Genomic DNA, 26,047 nt, shown 5'->3' with positions numbered 1-26,047 from the left:
AAGAAATTTATTCTCTATATTTGCTGTGTGTCAGGCTCTGTATAGAGTCACAAAGAATTACACTTGGATAAGAAATAGCCCCTAACCCACTGAGCTCAGCCTTGCGGAGGAGACAAGCTTGCCCATAGCTGTGGTGACCAGTGTAGAACAGTAAGGGCTGTACAGAGAGCAGGGTGGGAGGGGTCTTTTCTGCCTGGACCACAAGGGCAGGACACAGAAGGGGGGGAGAGGACTGTTCCTTGAAGGAGTGTGTTAGAAGAGGGAGGTGGTGGTGGGAGCAGAGCAGGCAGAGGGGCTGCCTGCGGCACACTCACCCCACATCTGCCTGTTGCCGTCCAGTCTCACAGCCAGTTTTCAGCTCTGGGCTCTCTTGCTAGCTCTGTGGGCAGTGCAGCTTCTGACCCCTAAGGCTGACCCTGCATCCTGGCCTCCCTATCCTCCCTGGACCCTGGCCTTCCCAGATGAAAGACCCAGCAGGTGCTGCCTGCAGCCTCCTCCCGGTACATCCTTTAGTCTTGCCCCACCAGGGACATCTCAAGCAGAAAGAAGGCAGCGCCTTTCATAGTGAATTTCCAGCCAGATATATCAATGAATCCAACTTGGGTCTTTCAAATACAGACTATTTTTTTTTTTTAAGCTTTGAAGAGAAAGACTTTAGGAACGGGGAAGCAGAACAGGATCTTAACTTTTTATTCAGGAAACAGAATAGGAAAGGTGTCTTTAAAAAGAAAGACTCCAGTGAGTGGGTTTGGAGCTTCAAAAGGGAAGATGAAAGAAGATAAAGTCATAGCTTTTATTCCCAGCAAATATGTCTTGAATCTGCACCATTAGACCTGATGCCCTTTCTTCGATTTCCCTTCCCACTAATGGGGGGTGGGGGGAGCCTGTGTTCCAGGTTGTTCCAAGTCGGGCCTCCGGAGTGACATGGGGTTCTGCCCCATAAAGCAGAGCTCTCAGCTCCCTCCTCTCGGAGGCCATGGCAGGCCTACGTGCCCTTCCCAGGCCTCCCTCAGTCCCAGCCGTCACCTTGACATTCACCACCCTCCATGGAGTCTCTTTCCAGCACGCTGTCAGCCATCACTCACAGACACGTCCCTGGGTTCTCAGCTTCTGTGAACACCACCGCACGGCATTCCCGGCAGGGATTTAGTTCTTATTTTGTTTTGTTTTGGTACTGGGGATTGAACCAGGGCAATTCCACCTCCCTGCTACACCCCCAGCCCTCTTTTATTTTTTATTTTGAAATAGGGTCTCACTAAGTTGTGGAGGGCCTCAGTAAGGAGCTGAGAATGGCCATGAACCTGTGATCCTCCCATCTCAGCCTCCCAAGTACTGGGATGACAAGTGTCATAAAATTTTATTTTATTTTTATTTTTATTTTTTGGTGGTACTGGGGTTCCTGGAAGCCCTTCTACCTCCGGGCTACACTCCCAGACCTATATTATATATATATATATATTTTTTTATTTGGAAACAGCCTCTCTTAAGCCAGCATGGCTGGCTTCGAACCTGCGCGATCCTCCTGTCCCCGCCTCCCAAGCGCGGGGATTACAAGCGTGTGCCTCCACACCCGGCTTAATTTTAAATAGCATAATATCATAACTCTCAGGCCAGCTACTGGTGGCACATTCAGTCACCTGTGGTGATGGCTTTCTTTTTAACATGTTTCTGCCTCTAGACATGAGAGTTGAGTATGCTAAGGGTTTACAATGATTCCCTCAGCTTTTTATAACATCTCCATTTAAAGATGGGATAAGGTAATTAATTAGTCAGAGCTCATGCATATTAAATTTAGCTTATGAATATGCATACTTCCCCATATTGATGTATGTCTGTAACATCATATTCTGAGAGCACAATCTTAAATTTGTAGTTTGTTGAAAACTAGTTTTTCAACTTGCTAAGGAAAAATAAAGTTTACCTAAACACCTAAAATAATAATGTTCTAAAATAATGGATCAGTTAATTCTAGAATAAAATACTACTCTTGTGTATTTTTTTAAATTGAAAACCCCTCATGAGCACATATTACTTTATTCCACCTCCTTTGAAAAGTGGTATTCAATAACCCAATCCTCAGACCAACCCTATCACACAGAAATTATTATCTCCATTTTACAGATTCAGTAATGGCTCTCAAGCCAGGTGCACTGGTATATACATGTAATTGCCGCTACCTGGGAGTTTGATGCAGCAAGATCCCAAGGTTCCGGCCAGCCCTGACAGCTTCAAAAGACCCTATCTCACAATCAAAGAAATAGGGCTAGGAATGTAGCCCAGTGGTAGAGTGCTCACCCAGCATGGACCTGGTCCTGGGTTCGATTCCCAGTACCACCAAGAAAAGGAGAAAGCTAGAGAGGTTGTGTATCTTGTCCAGGGTCACCCAGTAAGGGTGGGCTGTGATTTTTTTCTCACCCGTCATTTCTCTGTAACTTTAGAGCCAGCAGTGGAGAGCAAAGGGGGCTTCTCACACATCATGGTGCACAGGATTTGCCTGGGTGTCTTGCTAAGAGAGATTGGTTGGAGGAGAGGTCCAGGTGGGGCCTGCGGTTCTTGATATTGATTTGCCTGGGGGTCTTGCTAAGAGAGAGTGGATGGAGGAGAGGTCCAGGTGGGGCCTGCAGTTCTTGATGTTGAACAGCTCCCAGCTGATACCTGTCTGTCCAAGGGCTGAACCTGGAGTTCAAACTCCCCTCCACTGTCTGGTCTCTCTGCCTTTGCTTTATTTCTTCTACTTTCTGCCTCCTGATACCTTTAAAGATTTCTCTAACACGAATGCCCCACAAGTGTGAACCAGCATGTTAGTGAACCAAGTCAAACCCATGTAGATATTAACAAGTAATTAGTAAGGAATCCCTCTGTGCAATATTTAAAGAAAGATTTTCTTCACAACTGCTGAATATTTTTGGTGTTCTGTTTACATTGCTATTTAAACATATTATCGGCTGGAGCATCTTAAAGCTTCCAGTGTTTTGAACAGTGTCAGATAATTCAGACTTGATTGAACTCTTTGCCGTGACCTAGGTTGGGATTTCAGCCTATTTTTAAAGCGTAGAAAAGACGAAACGAGAAAGAGAGAGAAAAGCCCACTAGAGCAAATTGAATCAGATTTCTTCTTGCTCTTCTTACTCTTTGAGGCAAAGAAAATCATGTTCTCTCAGCACCCAAGGGTATGTTCTGTAATATTGAGCCCTGAAAGCCCCAGTCACAGGCCAGGAAGATGTAGCTGCTCTGCTGCTGTGCTTCTGATTGTTACCTAGCAGAACTGTCACCCGAGGGGCAGGAGGCTGGGCGCTATGGCTCCCCCGCTCCACAGAGGCTCCGGAGTCAAACTGGCAGGAAAACAGGTTTTATTCAAAGCCAGCTTTGAAAGGAGGTAAAAGAAGCCCTCTTGTTTCAAGTCTCCATCTTTGGAGAACTCAGGGGCAAGGGAAGCTTTTAGAAGAGGTGGCAGATGGACAAAGAAAGGCATACGGGGGGTGCAGATGCAGATAGCCAGAGAGGCTGGCCGTCTAGGGAGGTCTCAGGCTCTGCCACCTGGGGGGGACAGGGCAGCCCCTCAGCATCTCCTCTCGCCTTGAGGAAACGCAGGAAAACAAGTTACCAGGAAGTTGCCGGTTCTAGGGGTAGTCTGTTTCAGTTCAGTTCTAACCTTGTTCCAGGCCAGCAGCGCTCTTCACTGGGGGTGCCGGAGTGCCTCCCTGGACAGCGGAGGCCAAGGGAGATATTGTGGGTCAGCAAATACTGGAGAGTAGACACAAAGGAGGGCAGGATTGGAATTGCATGCACACCAAGATGAGCACCTTCCTAGGGACGTTTCTTTTAATACGATTTGATTACAGTGTGTGTCGTACCTTTTGTATTGCTGCAGTGCTATCAACACTGTGCATTCGCTTATGTGCACATCTCCTATCCATTGCTCAGATTTTCATGGTTGCTGATAAATAGAAGACATTCTCCTGGGAAATGCCCACCCTACCCTGTATAGTGAGGAAAGTCTGCATAGGGTGTGGACAGGGGCCTGTGCAGAGATGAATGTCCCTGTCCCCCACTTTGCGTGCCCTCCCTTCTTCCTGTCTGCCCCACCCTCCTGCCTGCACCCTCCCTCTCTCAGTGTCTTGTCTCTTTGTTTCTCCTCCTTCCTCTTTTTTTTTTTTTTGGCTGGGGATTGAACCCAGGGACAATGACTTTTTTTTTTAATTTTGGAGCAGACTCTCAGTAAGCAGCAGAAGCTGCCTGTGAACCTGTGGTGCTCCTGTCTCAGCCTCTGTAGGCCTGGGTCACCAGTGTGCACCGCCAGTCTCAGTTCCCTCCCTCCTGATGGTATCATTCAGCTCACTGCTCACAAACCCTCTGCCCACTGAGCGGCCAGGCAGGCCCTAGAAACAGGTGAGCGGACTTGGCTTCTGAGGGGACCTAGAAAGCCCCAAGGCTTCCTCTGGAGGAGGCTTCCTCTCCAGCCTCTTTTTAAAGAACTAGAAAATCCTGATCTGTGCATTTATGTATGAAATTCTTACGTTTTGGAACATTGGCGTATACTATGCAAGCCAGTCCCCAAACCTTACTGCCAGTATAGTTTCAGTACAAAAATTGAATAAAGTGACCTTATGTTCCGACCCACCAGGTGTTCAGAATCGGTGACATTTATATCTACAAGAAATCTCAGAGGTCCGTGATTTCATGAAAGGAAGGCAATCTTTCCTTCTCCTGTTCTCAAGAACAATGAATTCATTTTGATTTTCGCTTCATGACTTCTAAAATGTCTTTCGTGCTTTTTATCTCTGTTAATGTTCTTTAACTGCTTAGGTTTGGGTTATCTTTGAAGGTGCATGCTGGGTACACTCTGAAAACTCTTTGCCAGCAACTGGCTTTTTGTTGTCTTGAAATCTGTCTTTTTGCTTTGACTCTTTTTGGGTGACACTCCCCTCCTGTTCCTTTGTGCTTTGGTAAAAGCCCTCTCCTGGTGTACTGCACCAGAGCATCCGCCCCACCCACCTCAGAGCATCACCCTCTCAAAGGAATCCTTTAATTAGCATATCTGTGTTGTTATTTTCTGCTAATAGGGCTACTTATGGTGGCACCTCATCTTTTGGGCCATAACTGATTGTGTGTTTTCCTTATAAATTGCTTTTTAAAAACAGTGCGCTCAATTGCCCTGTGTAATACGGTACCCACCGCCATTCTTATCGAGGGGAAAAGAGTGGAAGCGATCATCTGTGAAACGATGGAGATTTTTCCCTTTTTTGTAGCTTATGTTTTTTATTAGTCACTTGTATAACTCTTAGAACGCAGTCAGTGTGTTTCATAATAATGTTCTCTTTTATTCCCAAGTTCATTAAATCTTCTTGCCTTCATAAAAGGCTATAGAAATGGAATCATTTTCCTTGTTCTCATTCTGGGTTTTTCCATTATGAAAGTCATAATCGTTATTTTCCACCCACCTATTTATCTTTTGAAAATTTCAAACCTACAGAAAAGTTGCAAGGATAAAAAATAAATACCTATATGTTCTTCCCCTTGGTTTACCAGTAGGCAACATTTTATCACAGTTCTTGCTTTGCTTTATCTTGTTTTCTCTCTGTCTGTCTGTCTGTCTGTCTGTCTCTCTCCCCCCCCTCCCTCCCTCATTATCTGTTTCTTTCTCTTTCTCCTTCTATGTGTGTCATATTTGCTGAACCATGAGAATCACTATGACTCTTAAAAATTCAAATCGAAATAAAAATGTAAACTACTGTGACATTTTCAGGAGAGTGTCTAGCCCATGCCTCAGAAGGCATTTTCTAAAGAGCTGCCTTCACCTCTGTGTGTCTTCGAGAGCTACTGCTCAGTGGATGTACAGTGGGGTGCATCTAGGACCTGGTGCTTCTGGAACACAGGACTTCTGTTTTGGGAATGAGTTCTTATAATTTTGTGTTTGAACTGTGAGCCCCAGATCAGAACATCTTCCTCCAAAATGTCAAACGTTATTAACTGCGTAGTAAGCTCTAATGTAAAAGGTGTCTAACTTGATTTAATAACTTGGAATATCATTGTAATAATAATCTTTCTAGTCCCGTTGCTATTGGGTCGAAATGTTACTTACATGGGCAAGAGGCTGAACTCTATTACTTTTCTGCTTCACAGACACCCACATTGGTAGGAATATAGGTTCTATAAAAGTTAGTTTTAAAAGAAAGTACAGAAAGAATTCTGGTTTCAAATTTCCATTTTCAGATAACTCAAGGGCCAAGGAAGCATTAAAAAGAGAAAAAAACAAAAGCCGGGCGTGGTAACGTACGCTTGTGATCCCAGTACTTAGGCTGAGACTAGAGGCTCGCAGGTTTGCGGCCAGCCTCAGCTACTTAGTGAGGCCCCTCCACAACTTAGTTTCAAAACAAAGAATAAAAAATAGGGCTTTGGGTAAAGCTCAGAGGTAGAATGCCCCTGGGTTCCATCCCCAGGACTGCAAAAGAGAGAAAGAGAGAGAGAGAGAGAGAGAGAGAGAGAGAGACAGACAGACAGACAGACAGACAGACAGACAGACAGACAGACACGAGGCAGCAAAAGGAACATGATAAATATACACTCGAGCCAGCCAGGCATGGCGATGCACATATGCAATACCACTAATTGGGAGCTGAAACTGGAGGAGCGTGATTTTAAGGCCAACTTTAGCAAGGCCCTCTACTATTACCTCTAAATAACAAAATAGGGCTGGGGGTGTTGCTCAGAGGCAGAATGTCCTTGGGTTCAGTCCCCTGTGACACACACACACACACACACACACACACACACACACCCTCTACTACTACCTCTAAATAACAAAATAGGGCTGGGGGTGTTGCTCAGAGGCAGAATGTCCTTGGGTTCAGTCCCCTGTGAGACACACACACACACACACACACACACACACACACACCCTACATCATTCCCGCTCAGAGGCAGAATGTCCTTGGGTTCAGTCCCCTGTGAGAGACACACACACACACACACACACACACACACACACACACACACCCTACATCATTCCCGCACTCTACAAAATAAGACCAGATCTCCTCAGTAATAACGGTTGCCCTTAGTGTGCCCGACATTACACTACATGCTTTACATTTTATTTATTATTTTGTTTTGTGTTTCTGTTTAATTCTAAACAACCCCTCAAGGAAGCATTGCTCTTTATCTCTGTTGACAAATACAGACATTGTGGCTGACAGTTGTTAGGTGACTTATTGGTCCTGGTATCACGGTCAAGCGGGGATCCGAGTCCGGGCAGCCCTGCTCAGGCCCGTTCCCCTAGAGGGTGCAGCTGTGCTGCCTCCTGCCCGCTCTGCTTACCTCCGTGAGAAAAGCCCACCTGCCCCAGCACTCTCCTCTCTGTGGCCACCCACACACCTCTGCCTTCATCGTTTCCTGAATCTGTACCCTGTGAAATCTTTGGTGCTTCCCCCTCTCCTCCCAGTTCTCTTTGGCTTCTATTTTCCTACCTTTCCATTTATGTATCTGCTTATCCTTTCTGATCCTGCTCAGATGTCACGACTCCTCCTCCAAAACAAAGGATCACATTTATGTTATAGCAGTGATGTGGGTAATAGTCATTTGGAAAGGTTCTCTGTTCTGTTGTATTATTATTAGTCCTTTGGAGGCGGAGACCATGTAATTTTTTAATGTCTGTATCATCAAGTACAGACGATAGGGCCGTAATAAGGCTGCTGCTGCTCCTGATTGTGATGAGCTGACAGTGACAGTCGCAACATATTAATACTTCCTTGGCGCCCCATCATATGATAGGTACTTTATAGTTATTAGATTGGTTTCATAGTTTCCGGGAAATGTATTCTTGAGACATTTTCTCTACAAGTTCATCAAAAAACAAAATTGTTTTTAGTGATCTTTTCACTGTACCATACTGTCTGGTCCCTTTACAAATAGCAGGTGTCCGGGAAATACTGATGCATTCTACATTTTTTTAACAGACTGATTTTTGCCATTTCTGATAAATATCGAGGTTACTCATTGATAAAAACAAATGAATTTATAAATTTAGATCTGTGTAAACAGTCATCTACAACATTTTATAATTTCCTTTATTCCTAAATACAAGTAATGAGTTCTATTTTTAATTTAAATTGTACTTGGTAAATACTGCTACCTGATAGATACTAAGGAAAATACTCAGTGGCATTGTAGAATTTTATTCTCTGAAGTTTCTTAGAAAGGTCTTATTGTTCTGTTAGGGCAGGAATATGGTTTCAGGTAAGTTTCTCTGGTTCTCAGTTTGAATGATTGATTGCTTCGTGCCTTGTATAGATCTGGCTACAACAAAACCGTACAATTCAGTGCACCAGCATGGATCCCCAGGGCCTTACGAGAGGGAATCTTCTATATGGATAACTTTCTAATGGCCACCAATTGTAATTCATGGACATCATCATCAAATAAGGTGTTTTCCTGAGATGATCCATTTGGGATTATAGAAGAGATCCCAATACAGGGTCGAAAGTTGTACAAAAAGACCTCTGTTCTGAACCCTTCTAGGCTTCACCATCCTATAACAGCCAAGCACTCACATTTTACTTTTTAGAGTAGTATGAAATTTGAAACTCTAACCACGTACTGAAATTCTAACCACAGTGAAAAGTGTTTCGAAGAACCCGAGCTTCCGGTCACACCGCGCCGTCCACAGCACATGTTTGTGGGCAAATTATGTCACATCCCTGGGTCCTGTTTTCTCGACTTTAAAATGTAATTTATGGTACCTAATTTGCATAGTTATTGTCAACGAGTAATAGAATATATAAATTTCTTGAGTAGTACCTGAAACAGTTAGTTTGATTTAAGGAAATAAACCTATTATTTGTAAATTTTGTATAAGTTAAGCTAAGGACATATTGTTTAGTGGGTTTTTTTTTTCTTTTCGGATCTCAGGATGGAACTCAGTGGCATCTAACCTCTGAGCTATACCCCCTGTCCTATTTTTTATTCTTTATTTTGAAACAAGGTCTAAGTCACAGAGGGCCTCACTAAGTACCTGAGGCTGTCCACGAACCACGATCCTCCTGTCTCAGCCTCCCCAGTGGCGGGATTATAAGTGTGAGCCACCATGCCTGGTTTAGTGGTTATTTTTTACCTGCATTATGTAACACCTTTTTTTTTTTTTATAAAATGGTATTTAAAAAAATACATTCATTTTACATAGTTCTTTAATCCCTCATATGATTAGCTGGAAGCCATTTAAAAACCTAAATTTTTTTTCTCGAGAAGAAAAAAATTAAGTGATCCAGCAAACAATTGTTTAGGCCAAGGCCTGTATTTGATTACCAGAAGGGAAGGGGAAAGACCTAAGAGTTTCTCTTAACCCCTGGATCTCGTCCTGCAGGGAGGAGCTGGTGTCACCTGAAGACCTGCTGGCCTGGCTGCGGCCTTTCTGCGCCGATGACACCGTACCCGTGCGGCCCCGCGTCCACGTGCTGCAGATCCTGGGACAGTCGTTCCACTTAACGGAGGAGGATGGCAAGCTCCTGGTGTTCTTCAGGACAGAAGCCATTCTCAAAGCCACATGGCCCCAGAGAGAGGTACTGGAGCATCTGCCTGTGAATCTTTCCTCTGTTCACAGTAACTAGGGGCAGCTCTTGATTACCTTAAACTACTTTCAAGTGAGTAAGCAGCTACTAGTAGTACAAATTTCACAACATACTTACCAGTCCGCTTGCTTAGTAGTTGAGTATGTGCAATACAATTCATATTTATAGGTTTGGACATGTACGTGCCTACTAGATCACATCTCAGCAACTATCTATCTTTCTTTTCTGCATAGATGATAGTCAGGACTCTTCACAGTATTGATTAACTATGGAGGCTCGCTCTTTCCCAGGAGAAATGCAGATCTGAATGGAAACGAGGGTGCAGTTTAGCTAATCCAACTCCTCCTTGCTCTGCCTGGCACTGAGGCGTATGCCCTGCTCTTCTGCACCTCAGAACACATAGTGTGACAGAGACACAAGGTCCTGGTTTCTCTGCACCCTGTTGGGCATACTTGGTTCTTCTCTCTGGAACCCTCCTTGGCCACTGAAGTTGAACTTTGTATTCTACCCAATTGAGGTTTAATTTTTAAAAATTATTTTTTGAAAGTTTCGTCTCTGTTGCTATGAAAATTCTGAAGCCTTGTAGGATGTGCCTAAGTTTTAAATCCCTCTAAGTATTCCGTGCACACACATCACAGAGCTTAAATATTTGTTGAGTATTTGGTAATGCTAATTCCTAAATCCAAGAAACGCACTTTCATGTTTGGGCCCGAACTCTTCGCCGCAGTAAGTATCGTCGTAAGTATCGTATCGTCGCTGTTTCTTCTTTTAAGCTTCTCTCAATGTTGCAGTTACTCAGAAAACAAACTCTTACTTTTATATGACTTTAGCGATTTGCTGATATTTTCAAGACTTTAATTTTTTTTATAGCTTAACTTTTTCCCCAAACAGGACTTAAGCTTAGCCGCCGAGCCTTTTAGCAAGGTTTCTTTCTGAAGCTTCTACCTAAACTGACCCGACATTATTGTTCCGAGTACAGACTGCTTTCTCTCATTTGCAAAGACCACATAGAACTCCACGGTGCACAAACATTCCCTCCGTTGTGCAGCGAACTTTCAAGCCCCTGGAAGATCTCTCTGGCACAAGTCTCAGAATGACGGAAGCCATCCCGTGTCCACCTGACCCTTTTATTTTCTCCACTTTAATTCCCTCTTCGGTGAGACTGGCTTCTCTGCTCTTGGCAGCTAGTGGTCTGGAGTCCTACAACATCCAGTGGTCAAAATAAGAAAGCTGCCCTACTGGCTTCATTGCCCTGTTCGTCTGCAGTCTCCTCTGAAAAGTAAATCAGTGTCTTTCCTTCCCCCTTGAAAACGCAGTGTCCTGTGTCTGCCTGGCCTTGCCGATTCTACCTCCTTTGAGGGCAAGTGAATTCCATGTGGGCATTTTGTTTTGACATAATTCCTTATTCCCTGGAAAATAGAAATATTGTAGTTTCCGAAAGGAAATACCAGTAACTTCTGAAATGTTGCACAATTATGCTCATATTCTCTCTCTCTCTCTCTCTCTCTCTCTCTCTCTCTCTCTCTCTCTCTCTCTCTCTCTCTCTCTTCTTTCTTGGTACTAGAGATTTAACCCAAGGGTATTCTACCCATGAGCTATACTCCCAGCCCTATTTTTATTTTTCATTTTGAAACAAGGTCACACTAAGTTGCCGGGTTTGGCCTCAAACCCACAATCTCCTGACTCAGCCTCCCAAGTAGTAGGGTTATAGACATGTACCACCACACCCAGCTTCAAATGATCTCTTAAATCACTATTTTTCAAAAGTCATAGTGCCTTTCAGTAGTGTAGACACAAGATCAGGCTGGGATTGGACAACATATATGTGTGTCTCTGTACTCCCTCCATCACTGCTCTACAGTCCTGGGGAAGATTCTTACACTGTGTGCCTGGGCTACTTGGTGTTTGAGATGAAGCCTCAGACTAGGGGAGGAAGAGGGTGGTCTGCCCAGCTCCTCTGCGATTTCTAACACACACCTAAACTGTCTTCTCCAGCTCTGTATCCCATATACTAGAGAATCCCCAAACAATGACTGTGTGGACTCTTCCTCCGCGTCACTCCCCCCACTCTCTTCACTCTGAGACACACTTCCAGCAGTATTAAGGATAGAGATGGGTTCTTACAGACTAGAGATAAAAATAGATAAGGATATTGCAATGTTCAATTACCAAAAAATATGGGACTGCTACCTTCACTGTGGCTGGTAATCCTCTTAGGTCGACTTTGCATACATCAAAAAGGGACTTAATATTTAATTATCCTCAAGGTGCCCAAAGTAGTAGCCCCACAAATCACGGCGTTGCCGGGCAACCCGCCAGCTCCTGCAAAATTAAACACTCCGCGGTGCCTGCTTCCTCCTGCTTCTCAGAGAGACGGCAATTTCCCATTTTCTAATGATCACTGAAATGACTTAAAAATCCAGAGGCCCTCATTTTTTTTTTTTTACCAGTTCTAGAGGCTTTGGTTTCCCCTCCAGAATGTGCCCCAGCATGAAGTGGGGGAGGAAGAGGAGGATGTGCTGGGAGGGGGAGGGGAGGAATGTATTCTGGTAATGCCTTGTACAGTTTATCTGAGTTTTTCAGCTTTTGTAATTTTCTAGTTAACTGGTGCATGAAAACTATGGGTCAAAATACTGATGTTTCTTTAAAAAACTTCCATACCTCAGCACCTCAAACTTTTTTTATGTAAACGAGAACATGTAGCTTAGAGTTTCGCCTTTCAAAATTTCAGTGTGTCTGCATCTGGGGTTGTACGTGATCATCAGAAAGAAGAAAAGTTGAAGACATTTGTAACCTCGTTACAAGTCATGCATTTCACCTGCTTTGAAATGTACAAGGACATACTAACTCTTCTGGTCAGAGACCAGTTTGGCTTCATTTGTCAAAACATTGACAGATTATATAAAGACTTCTCTGTCAGTCGGAGTTCAAAGAATATGACAAAAGTCGATTATGCAAAGCTGTATTTTAGTTCCTTAAAAGTAATTTACTGTGACCTTACATGTCTTCAAAGCTAAGAATCATAGACATGGTTTGCTTAATCGAATATACAGTAATGCTTGATGTTTAGAATATGAGTGCACACACACACATCCCATCTCTCTAACAGCCGTGAACTCAGAGTCCTGGAACTAGGAGAGTTCCAAATGCTTCCCAGCTCAGCAGTCATATTTTATATGAAGTATATGGCCATCAGAAGGCAGAAGTTACTTCCTCTAATTTTAGCTTAAATGTCACCTTTTCTTAAATGACTACACAGCCTCAATTAACAACTCAGTCACAATATTTTATTGCTGTCTTAATTCTCTAGAAATCACTCACCACAACTTCTTCCTGTCTCCCTGTTTATTATAGGATGTCTTTCTTCTTCCACTAGAGTATAAATTTCATGAGAACAGAGATCTCGCAGACACTCAATAAACATTTGTTGAATAAATGAATATCAAATCGTTAAGAGCTTGCCCAAGGTCACCCTTACAATGGCCAGGACACCTCACTTTCAGTGGGGTATTCTTGCCATTCGTGAAGAAGGATTAGACCTTGCCGTGACCCCTTGTCTGCAAGTAAAGCGGTTTACTGGTGTGCTGGCATGCTGTTTGGGATAACAGGAAACCATCCTTCCAGAGTGGCCTGTTGCTTTTGGATGGGTACCATTTTATTAGCTTGCCATGTGTTGCCGGCAGCGATCTCTGGCCAGCCAGTTGTTTCTTGGTTTCTCGTGTGGCAGCATCCAAGGCCCGAGCATGTTTGCCGAGATGTGAGCAAGAGATTAGAAATGCTAGCGTAGAGCTCCTCGCCTTTTTCTCTCAACATGAGTGGAGTTGATAGAGCATCTGTATTCATTAGTCCTGTGTGAATTAGTCCTGCAAATATTTGGAGACATCCAGAGTCTCTCTTTATGAAAACAGGGTTATTCCCTTCACACATCCCCCTCTCACCACTGCAGAGGAGGCTGTGGAAAGTGTGCAGCTTGCACTTTAATCTTTAAAACTGTCTTGCACAGTAGTTACCATCTTCTCTCCTCCAGACGAGGCCACATGACTGACATAAGGGAAACAGCTTCTGAGTTAAAGGACCATAGTTCCAGCCCAGTTCTGTTAGATCTGTTATATATTCTCACCCCTTTCCCCCTACAGGGCGCTGAGATGGACATTGGTATTCTCACATATGTACATGTCCTGGATGGAAGTAATCCTCCACTGGTCCTCCGTCTCCCCTTCCCCTTCCATTAGACCACCTGCCTGAAAGGCAAAATCTTTTCTCTTTTTTTTTTAAACACAAAATATTTACTCCTATCATATGTTTCAACACAAAACATTTTCTCTCTCTCTCTCTCTCTCTTTTTTTTTTTTTGGTAGGTCTGGGGATGGAAAACAGGGGCATTCGATCTCCAAGCTACACCCCCTGTCCTATTTTTTTTTATTATTTATTTTGAAACCGAGTCTCACTGAGTTGCAGAGGGCCTTACTAAGTAGCTGAGGCTGTCCACGAACCGTGATCCTTGGGTCTCAGCCTCCAGAATGCTGGGTTTACAAGCATGCGCCACCACTTCCGGCTACATTTTCTTTTATCATACGTTTTATTTTCAAAGTGTTTCATAAAATATGCATCATGTCTTGAAGTTACAACAGCACTTATGGAGAGGTATTATGGCATGTTTTATTGTGTAGTTTTTGTTTGGAAGTGTAATAAAATAAGTGGGGTACTGTATAAACTGGCTCTTAATTGCAGCCATTGGCCTGTGCCGTGTGTCCCTAACATGTCTGCACACCCACAGTGGTGTGGGAGCCTCTTGGGAGCTTCAATGGCTATTCCTTGTTGGGCTTCCCAAGCCCCAGGGTTTACGAGCAGAGTCCTGGGGAGACTTTGTATGGTTTGGCGGAACCATTTCTTCTCAAGTGGCTTAAAGACAGGCACTCTTTGCCTGCTGTGCTGTAGGATTCAAGCAGCAGAGACTGACATTGGCTTTGCTCAAACACCAGGACTAACGCCAAAAGCAGGAATAGTTCACACCCTTAGATCCTGACTGATACTTCAGCTTGGGCTACAGAGGGCCATTAGAACCTCGGGCTGTCTGAGCAACACTTTCTTTTTCCTATCAGCAGTGCAAGGTTAAGTATTTATGATATTCTCTGAACATCCGCATCTATTTTTAGTTCTATTAAAAGGAAAATCTGGCAAAAATAGTTCTTTTAATATTTCCACTTTAATGATATTTTCATAATTTTATATTTTTAAATAAAATCCACAAATAATTCAGAAATGAGAAATCACAATTTGTTCTATTTATACTTTCTTGTATAAGAGTAACAATGCCTACAGTAGTTAACGGTAATAACTAACAGTAATAATAGTCTTTATTACTTACTGTGTGTCAGACACTGGTCTAAGTAGTACTGAGATCAGTATGGGAAGTTGATGATCAACAGCTTCTGAGGGGTTTTCATCTCAGAATTTCCTTCCCCAGAGATTCTGTTTAGATCCAGTTGACACAAAAGGCGACGTTGCCCATCAGGGACCGTAACAGAGAAGTAGCTTTATCAGACCGTGCCCAGTGTTGGGAGGTGAGCTCTGCCACCTTTTTCTGCTTCTATTTATTGAAGCAGGGATATTTTGTTTGTGTTTTGAAGCCCCACATGCAAAAATGCAGAGACATCCCAGTCTCTATTGTGGCCATGAAAACAGTTGCACAGTTAACCTGCATCTTTCAATAAAGCATCACCGTATAGTCTCGAAGAAGCAGGCTAACAGCTCACCGGTTCTTAGGGAAGAGAAGAGTGTGGTGATTAATATCACTCCCTCCAGTAATAAACCTCTGCAGGTTGGTAATTATTTTCTATTTATAGAGTACCTTTATATGTATTAATACCTATTACATATTTATAAATATCTCCAGATAAAGTAAGCTACTGTCAATGCCTGTAGGAAGATGATAGTTTAGGAGAGGCACCTCCGTCTAAGATATTTATGTTCACTTTCAGCAGCCACAGAGAAATGGAAGGTAAAACTGTCTTCAACCAAGACTAGGTGACTTCTCCAGTCTTTCAAGGACAGCGAGTCTGTGTCTGATAAGGAGGCTGCAGCTGCTTGACAAATCGACTTGCTACAAGGACTAAAGTCACCTAATTCAGTGAGGAGAGAAACAGCACTTGGAGAGACAAAGGGAAAAGATATTGTTATGTTTGGGTTGCATTTGAGTTTGGCCCTTTACAATATCACAATATTCAGTTAGTAGTATCAGTATGGAATAGTCATTAACTTACAGGTGCCAGTAAAATGTTGGGCATCGTGTGTGTGTGTGTGTGTGTGTGTGTGTGTGTGTGTGTGTGTGTGTGAGAGGGAGAGAGAGAGAGAGAGAATGAATGAATGAATGAATGAATGAATGTTTTACTGGGGATTGAACCCAGGGATGTTCTGCCTCTGAACTACACCCTCAACCCTATTATTTATTTATTTATTTATTTATTTATTTATTTATTTATTTTGCAGTACTGGGGATGGAATCCAGGGACATTCTACTTCCAAGCTACACCCCCAGCCCTATTTTTTATTCTTCATTTTTGAAGTAGAGTCTCACTGAGTTCCAGAGGGTCTGACTAAGTAGCTGAGGCTGTCCATGAACCACGATCCTCCTGTCTCAGCCTCCCAAATGCTGGAATTACAAGCGTGCACCACCATGCCTGGCTCCTAGTTTATTTTTTATTTATTTTTTATTTTGAAACAGGGTCTCAGTAATCTGCTGGGGCCCTCCCTAAGCTGCTGAGGCTGACCTTGAACCTGCCATCCAAACGTCTCACTCTAGGATTTTGATTGATACTCGTCATAGCAGGGACAGGGTGTTAGAAGCCTATATCTTTTCCTGTTCACTGAATGAAAGCACAAAGTAAAAAAAAAAAATGTAGAAAATGACAATTTCTGTCCAGTTTTCTCTGATCTGTGAAAGTCATGCCTAAGACCTATTTCAAATATTATACTTACTGTACAAATAAGTGATATTTTACAAAGAAAGAAATGGCCCACAGTTCCATTTTTCTTAAAAGTCCTATGTATCTATGCTCTTCTTCTGTCCTATCTACCCCATAAGAAATTTGTACTGGAATTCTAGCAGAAACCCAGCCTTTTGCTTTATTATATTTGGTATGTATGGATGATAATATAAATAATACCTACATTTATTATGTGCCTACTATACAACAATCTCTTTGCTGTTTTATTCCCATTATCTTACTTAATGTGCATAAGCATCATATAAAAATATGTCTTATCTTTATTTTACAGAAAAGAAAGCTAAGCCTTAAAAAGGCCAGTAACATCCCTAAAATAAACACTTTTTCTGGGGACTTTGATTTCATCATCCTTGAAAGCTCCATATTTAACCAGCCTGACTTTTCATGGTTGATCTTACAGTCTGATTAGAGGGATGTGCTGAAGCACTGGTGTCCCCTACAGTTAAGATACTTTTCACAACCATTCACGTTGTTCCAGCTTGGAGACTCCTGGTAGTTCTCTGTACCTCTCCTAGTATTACTAAATATACTTAGATGCTTGGAATATGTATTTTATATGGAATGTGCTACTTTCTAGAATGGGGATATTTTTATTCTTGCCTAGGTCTGCATCTAACCTGAGTCAAGTAAATGCCTCATTTTCAAGTACTTTAGGGAATTTAAACTCCTGTGATATTCGTACTGAGCACATGTTCTCACGAGGTCTGTAAGCCTCAGAGAACCATGGGATTTAACTGTTGAGTTCTCAGGGCAATTCTTCCTTAACTTTTTTCCCAAATGACTTGCCACTTTTATGGCATAGTGATTTCTTCACTCTAAGGTTGTTTAATTTTTCAAACTCGTAATGAGCAACATTACTACATGTAGTATGCAAATACAGTGGATGAAAGTTGCCTTCTAGAAAATACACTGAGAGTGGGCATGGTGGCACACATTTGTAATCCCAGCATTCGGGAGGCCGAGACAGGAGCATTGCAGGTTCAAGTACAGCCTCAGCTACTTAGTGAGGCCCTGTGCAAGTGAGTGAGATCCTATTTTAAAATAAATAATAAAGCCGGACGTGGTGGCGCACGCTTGTAATCCCTGCGCTTGGGAGGCGGAGACAGGAGGATCGCGCAGGTTCAAAGCCAGCCACATTGGCTTAAGAGACCCTGTTTCCAAATAAAAATATAAAATAGGTCTGGGAATGTAGCCTGGAGGTAGAAGGGCTTCCAGGAACCCCAGTACCACCAAATAAATAAAAAATAATAAAAAATAGGAATGAGAATGCAGCTCAGAGGTAGAATGCCCCTGGGTTCCATCCCCAGTACCACAAAAAGAAAAGAGAAAAGAAAAGAAATTGATAGCATCATTATTTTTATTGCACTGTGTATACAAGAAATATGTATATGGGCCATTTTCTGTTTCTTATATTCTCTGCTGACTTCTAGGATATGATCATAGCTAAAAAAAAATTTTTTTTTTGGTGGTACTGGGTTCTTGGAAACCCTTCTACCTCCGGGCTACACTCCCAGACCTGATTTTTTAAAATATATTTTTATTTGGAAACAGGGTCTCTTAAGCCAGCAAGGCTGGCTCCGAACCAGCGCAATCCTCCTGTCTCTGCTTCCCAAGCACGGGGATTACAAGCGTGCGCCACCACGCCCGGCCATAGCTAAAATTTTTAACACTGAAAATTTGCAGGCATAGTTCATTATAATTAGGAATAATACAAGCATGTCCAATATGATTATTATTCTTTAGCATTGTTCTTAAGGTCCTAGTCAATGAGAGAGAGAGAGAGATAGAGACAGACAGACAGACAGACAGACACTAACCAGATGTGAAGGCACATACCTGTAGTCCCAGTACTTGGGAGGCTGAGAAATAAGACTAGCAGAAGAGAAGCCAGCTTCAGCAATTTAGTGATATTTTGTTTTAAACTAAAAATAAAATGGGCTGGGGATGTAACTTGGTAGAATGCCCCTAAGTACAATCCCTTTACCAAAAAAAAAAAAAAAAGGAAGGAGGAGGAGGAGAAGAAACAAATAAGATTTGAATCTTTTTTTTGAAAAGTCAAAATTACTCCTATTTACTTGTATAGTGTATTATTTTAATTTCTAGAAATCTTGGGAAATACCGAAAATTACTAGCATTAGTAAAGAAAATACGTTAAAAGGGCTAAGACCTGATGAAATGTATATAACTATATATGAAAATAACTCTTCCAAGCCCCTGGTATCGGGATCTAAGGCAAATGTGTGTCTGGTTAAGGAGACTCACCTGTTAAACTTAGTGTGTCAGCATTTTCTCCAATGTTCGTGTAAACACTGCTGTTCAAGGGAACACCCATTAGCACTTCCATCATCTAGGAAGTTATGTTAAGGGACATTCACTTAATTCTTTTCCACAGAAAAGAGTCTAGCTGTATTAAGATAGACTTGGACTCCTTCCCAGCAGGATCATTACAGACATATCAAAAAGCCATTGGGAGACGGTTCTCTATGAATCTTTTATACTTGTGCAAGTCTGATGAGCCCGAGGAGCTGGCTGTCTTTGTTGCAGACCCATTGACTTTTCCAAGTATATTTGTATAGCTAAAAGCCTCAAAAGACAGAGACAGTGTCTCCCTTGGAGCAAAGGGCAGGCCCACCTTCTATCCGGTATGATAGTTTCATTTTCCTAAGCATGAGTTGCTTTAGAAACATAACCCACTATATGTGTCCCTCTACACTGCACCACCTGTGGGACCCAGGGTCTTGGAGAATTGGCACACACAAACCCCGAGCCATTGGCAGCAACTGTTGCTGTGAGTGGCAAAGGTCTTTTCTCTGCCCTAGGAGTCTTATAAATCATGGCAGGTCATTTTATTAGCTTATTAGATGGATAGACCTTCAGAGTTCTTGACAAAGGCTCTCATTCTTAAAGAGTGTTCCTCAAAATCAATTCCAGGGGTTGAACCAAAGGCCCAACTGTAAGACACAGAGAAATAGACCTTCCCCAGCCTTATTATAATTTCATATGCATTTGTGGAAGGGCTCTCCTCTCGCCCCGCAATATTATCACTGGGAATTGAAGCTCAAGTATGAGCCAGTAGTAGAAGAAATTTAGTAGTAGAAATCCAGACTTAGCACCCTGCTTTAACAGATTACTGAATGTATTAAATTCATATATTGTATCAAAAACAATATATTGAATAGAATGAAATAGAATGCATGTGTTGAATGGATTGATTGAGGCCCAAAGACAGGGATTCTGCTAAACTCACCTAGCTAATTACAGGCATCATTTGCATAGATGGAATGTCAGTAAACTGCCATCTTTGATCTTTTTTTAGTAATTTTCTTCTTGATAATATTTTCTTTGCAACATTTTCTTTTCTGACCTTATACATATCCCCAATTTGAAAAAAAAACAAGAAAATTTATGACAACTCTATGAGTACTTAATATTATTTATTATAAATTATTTTATAAATGAAAAATTGTCTTCATTTATCACGAAGTATAGCCATTCACTAGCTCATTCTTTTGCTAAATAATACTTATTGTTCACTAATCTATAGCAGGCATTATTAAGTAGTAGGGATAAAGCAATAAACACACAACAGTTGCTGCTTTCAAGAAGTTTATACTTTTATGGGAGGAGAAAGGCAAGACGTAAATATTAATGTCATGTAGTTATCAGTGCAAAGAAGGAAAATGAAGCAGGATGAGGAAGATACGTGTGTGGCAGGCTCTCGTAGGCAAGGCAGTTGAGCACGCCTTTGTTGGTAAGGCGATATTGGAGACACTTGAAGGAAAGGGGTTTTGAGCTGCTCCGTTATGTGTGTGCCGGGCAGGGGAAGCAGCCTGAGGCCTCTGATGTGGGAGGATGCAGGACTGTGTGTGACAGGGTGAAGATGGCGAGGTGAGGCAATGACAGGTAGATGTATTGAGTTTGAGATTAAAAGAAAAATTCTTTACAGACAAGACATTATTGCCAATTGCTCTATTAGAAGACCAACTGAAATACTCTATATCAAACCTGTTGAGTTCTCTACATCCTGAACATCCCCATCTGCTTGTAACTATCTTGGTTCCATCACTCGTGAACTCTGTTACGAGGACAGCTGAGCCCCCTTCCTTACCAGAAAGGGGGGGGGGGGAGGCGGCTATGACTACTTGTGCGGCCTCACACAAGACTACTGTACCGGCCTCTGACTTCCTGTACTAGGACAAGATTTTATGACCCGTGCAGTGCTCTTGGGTGACTGTTCCACAGAAGAATGGCATGGGATACGAAAGCAGGCTTTCACTATACAAGTAGGGGTTCCCATAGCAACTACCAATAACTTCACAGTACCTATTAATGTTTGTGAAAATGCAGAATTCATGGTGTGACTTGATGAGATGGCTCTTGGGACAGCGCCAAAATGACCATTAAATTAAATGTTTTGGAAAAGTACATTAGTGCAGACAATTTACATGTATATAGGTAACATTCATTTTCATTACCCTTCCAATGTATTATCATCTGAATATCTGTACACAAATCATTATGAATTCACCGCCATTAATGTCCATGTGGCCAAGTACAGAGGCGCTGGGCTAAGGGAGACTAGGGTGCGGAATGACCAGATCTGGCATGCATAAAAGTATTTTTATGCTTAAAGCTAGTTTTTAACTAAAACCAGCAAAGACTTTATTCCACAGAGGCATTAGAAATGCAATTTGTTTTAGTACTGCTCAATATAAAAGAAAAATAATTCACTTACTCAACGAGAAGAAAAATAAGTACAGATATTTGACAGAAAGTTCTTTGGCATTAAAAATGCCAACATGGATATAAATAGAGGCTGTTGTGGTAGTGGATGCCTGTAATCATAGTACTTGAGAGGCCGAGACAGGAGGATCACAGGTTCAAGGACAGGCTTAACAAGTAGCGAGACTTATCAACCTAGGGAGACTCTGTTTCAAAATAAAACTAAAAATACAGCTGGAGGTGTAGCTCAGAAGTAGAAGACCCCTGGGTTCAATAATAATAATAATAATAATAATAATAATAATAATAATAATAGTAAATTTATTATTATTAAGAGTAAATAAAAGCTATTTTACTTTATTTTCATTTATAGCAAAAATATCATCAAATATATTTTAGTAAAATCTCTAATTTCAAATTAGAGAATTCTATAGACCACATGTAGGCCAACAGTTTTCTAATGAAAAGTAAAAGTTAACTTTGGATAATTTGAATTTTAAAAATTCACTTAATGTTGATTATAGTGAACTATTGCAGTTTTAAATAAAGCAGCTCCATATTTTGGCATAACGTGTCCAACGCCAACGAACCGGTTACATGGAAATCTAATTGTTTCCATTTATTTTGGTATTGAAAGTTAAAAATCTTCCTGCAGTTTTGTAGTTCTAAACAATTCTTAATATAATAGTTTGAAGTTGAGTAAAATAAAGAGATTTTTGAAGGTTGTATATCTGTCTGTTTTTTATTACTCTAATGAAACTCCTGAGACGGGCTAACTTTTTGAAGAAGAGAAGGTTATTTAGTTCATAGTTCTGGAAGTTCAAGGGCATGGCACCAATACAGGTTCAACTCTAGTGAGGGCCGTCTTGGTTGTGTCAGATCCTGGCAGGAGCACATATGTGAGAGAGAGGTCACATCATCAACAGACCCTCTGAGATAGACTAGGGTCCCACAGTCCCTCCAAGGTCATCCCCTAGTAACCTTAGGACCATTTGGTTCCACCTCCTAAATGTTCCCCACTACTTAACATCCCCACACTGAGGACCAAGCTCCCGATATGTGACCCCGCCACTAGTTTCAAATGTATATTTCTACTTCCAGGTAGCCGTAGCCGACATTGAGAATGAAGAGAGCCGCTACTCTCTGTTCCTGGAACTCCTGGAGTCCAGCCACCAAGAGGTCGAATTTCAGCACTTGGTTCTACTCTTGCAAGCTTGGCCTCCTATGGAAAGTAAATACGTGTAAGTATTAAAGTAGAATCACCCTCATCAAAGTTCCTCAGTCTAGACTTCGTTTCTGAAAATTTGGCATGTTCAACAGAGCCAATAAAAAACTACACCTATTTCTCTTATCTGAAGGATGTATTTCTAAGTCCTCCCATGGGTGCCTGAAACCTTGGCTAGTACTGAACTCTACATATACTGTATATTTTCCCTGTATGCACACACAAGAATTCAGTGCCTTCTTCATCCTAACTAAGCACTTTCCATGCATTCTGGTGGTGATTGTTGTATTTAAGAAGCAATGATAAAATTAGCATGAATTTCCTTTCCATCGTCAAAATTTCAAATAGAAGATTCGCCTTTACCGTACATCTTAGCAACCTGAGCATGTGATTTTTTCCCCCCTGTTTAGTTGAGAACTTCCGATTTTCACTTAAAGAAGGCACTGTATGGCTTCTCTTCAGCATATCTGAATTTCCAGCATGGTTGCTGTTACACTTGTCACCGAGAAGTAAAATCGGGATTGCTAGAAAATAGGTCCTGTAATAGCTGGACACTCGATCTGCTTACAGAGATGACTGCTGAGTGACTCATGGATTGATGCACTGAATGAGAATACAGTTTAAAACTTATGTATTTATCAAATTGTTAGTATTTTCAGTTGACCATGGGTTACCGAAACCATGGAAAACAAAATTGTAGATAACAAAGGAACATTTTGTGTGTGTGTGTGTGTGTGTGTGTGTGTGTGTGTGTGTGTGTGTGTGTAATTAGTGTTTGCCTTTTAAGGAAATTAAAAATAGTTTTGAAATAACGCAATGTCTTTCCATTTCTCCTTGCCCCTAAACTCAAATATTTTTTTCAGAAGTTTCAGATAATACCGGACAATCATATCTGATTTATAATGTCAGCACAATAATTTTGTTCCAATAGATTTTTCACCAGGATATTTCTCACCTATCTTTTGACAATGCATCATATGGAATAAATGAATAATTCCCACTTGTTGAGATAGCACACCCTTGTGTGCAATTTACATATATTATCAATCATTCACACAACAAACCTACAAAGGAAGGTGATACTGCGCATTTTCGTAGATGAAGGAATTGAGGACTATCTTCGGGGGTCACACAGCTAATAAGCAGAGGAGACAGGATTCTTCCAGCTACTGGCCACCGTGTGGTTTCCTCTGTGTGGTGCTGAGCTTGCAGCTGCCGCTCATAGAGCAGAGGATGCTTATCCAATCCCGCGTTCTCAGCCATGTAACCAGCCCGTCTTGTAAGAAGTGGCCAATATGGCTGGCTGTCACAGGCTGCTGCTTTGCCTTGGTAAACACTCTAAGCCCGGTGTACCCAGTGTCTCTCTGCTCCAGGACTCCTCTTGTTCTTTTGTTCTCTGCAAGCCGACTCTGTCCCAGCCAGTGACCCTGTCCACAGAAGGGCGTTTCCCTGAAGATACATTATTCTGTGAGCAGTTTAAGACTGAAAGATCATCTGGAAAAGATGTGGGGTTTTTTTTGGCACTGGGAATGGTACCACGAGAATTCTACCTCCGAGCTACACCCCAGCCCTAGTTTTTATTCCTTATTTTGAAACAGGGTCTTGCTGAGTTGCAAAGGGCCTCGCTAAGTAGCTGAGGGTGTCCTCGAACCACCATCATCCTGTCTCAGCCTCCCAAATGCTGGGATTACAAGCATGCACCACCACGCCCAGCTGGAAAAGATTCTTACACCTAAGAGAAGATTACTAAGAATTTCTGAAGCAAAGCAAGGAGAATGGTGGTTTTATTTTGGTTTGGCTTTTCACTAAGCATTTTCAGAAAGAAAGAGAAAGCGTTTCTTAGCTCTCTGTCATTTGTGGCAGATTTGGCTTGCTGACTTGCAGGCTCTAAGAACAGGTTTTCCCTGCACTCTTTGCAGCCTGTGGTGTGGGCTCTTCCATCAGAAAACCTCCAGTTTCCCTTGTGACGGGTCTCGGCAGAGCCGCCCCAGGGCCTGGGTGCCTGTGACGGCAAGTCCCTGAGTCCCAGGCTCAACGTGCAGAGTCTAAATCTTTGTACTGAAACCTGGAGTCTTGTTTCTAAGCCAACTCCTGGCAAAGAAATAAGCAGAAGTAAGGCTGATTAGATCGTCGCTAATGCCTTAGTCATTAGGATATTTTCATAGGGGTTGAATTGTAGATTTCTTCATATCCCTCACTTCTGAATTCTGAATCCGACATGTCTGGTAAATTAACTCTGGTTTTGCAGTTTTTCTCTTAGAACGCGGACCATATAAAGTCATTCACTTTCCCACAAGAACTAAAACAGCTTTACTTAAAACGTCTCTGGCGTTTAGACCATATAATGCATATACAGATTAAAAATGGTTAATTTTATAGGCATAGTCTTACTTTTGAAGTCACCTACGAAATGAAATTTGTAAATTTCTATATGAAATTTGTAAAGCAAGAACTACTTGATTGTATCAATAGAATCAGGATCAAGCATTTAGAAGCCCAGCCCGTGCACCCCTCCTGCCGGCGGGCCTCCTCTGGACAGCCAGAGTGCTTTTCTTGCCCAGTCCAGGATTGGACAGGATCTGTACAGGGGGATCCTGGAAAAGAGCTTCTCAAAAGTGCTTCTGAGTACATTTCTTCCTAGTACACTGCATCGCTTCAGCGATTCAAAATATCCAAAAGGGGAGGAGGGATACTATTAGAATGACCGCACATTGCCAGTCAGTAAAATAAGGATAAAAATTAAAGATTTTGTTTGATCAACATGACTGTTGGTACAAATTGAGGACTTATTTATTTATTTATTATTTATTGTGGTACTGGGGTTCCTGGAAGCCCTTCTACCTCTGGGCTACACTCCCAGACCTATTTCATACTTTTTTATTTTTTGGAAACAGGGTCTCTTAAGCCAGTGTGGCTGGCTTCGAACCAGCACGATCCTCCTGTCTCCACCTCCCAAGCGCGGGGATTACAAGTGTGCGCCACCACGCCCGGCGAAATTGAGGATTCCTTTGCTGAAGTGCTTGGGACCAAAAGTACTTCAGATTTTGGAATATTTACATATACCTAATGTGATAGCTTAGGAATGGGTCCCATGTATAAACACAAAATTCATTTATGTGAATTTTGTAGATATATTCATCTTAACCCTACACACAATCTAAAAGTAATTTTACAGTTTTTTGCTGTTTTGAGGAACTGGGGGTTGAACTCAAAGGTGTTCTACCTCTGAGCTATACCCCTGGCCCTATTTTATCTTTCCTTGGTGCCTAGGATTGAACCCAGGGGCATTCTACCTCTGAGCTACACCCCCAGCCTTATTTTATTTTATGTTTTTTGAAACAGGGTCCCGCTAAGTTGCTGAGGCTGACCTCAAACCTGTGACCCTCCTGTCTCAGCTTCCCAAATACTGCGTGTTTAGTGCACCTGGCTTTTTATGGCAGCCTGTCCTATGGGGACAGGTGTGGAATTTTCCACTTAGGGCTTCATGTCAGGACTGATTGTGGAGCATTTTGGATTTTAACTATTCAGAT

General features: G+C 42.0%; 1 protein-coding gene across 1 annotated transcript in view; it reads left to right on the top strand.

Moving 5' to 3' along the window:
- NBAS (NBAS subunit of NRZ tethering complex) overlaps positions 1–26,047 on the top strand; it is a gene marked incomplete at both ends in the record, with an annotated part of 312,243 nt that overhangs the window by 268,606 nt on the left and 17,590 nt on the right. The window contains 2 exons of the mRNA XM_080711473.1: positions 9,359–9,554; positions 22,394–22,533. Of these exons, the coding sequence (XP_080567599.1) occupies positions 9,359–9,554; positions 22,394–22,533 (336 nt within the window). The remainder of the gene's footprint in view (positions 1–9,358; positions 9,555–22,393; positions 22,534–26,047) is intronic.

This window comes from Muscardinus avellanarius (assembly GCF_963383645.1).
Source record: "Muscardinus avellanarius genome assembly, chromosome: 15".
Classification (NCBI taxonomy): domain Eukaryota; kingdom Metazoa; phylum Chordata; class Mammalia; order Rodentia; family Gliridae; genus Muscardinus; species Muscardinus avellanarius.
This window is presented reverse-complemented; position numbering and strand designations above follow the sequence as displayed.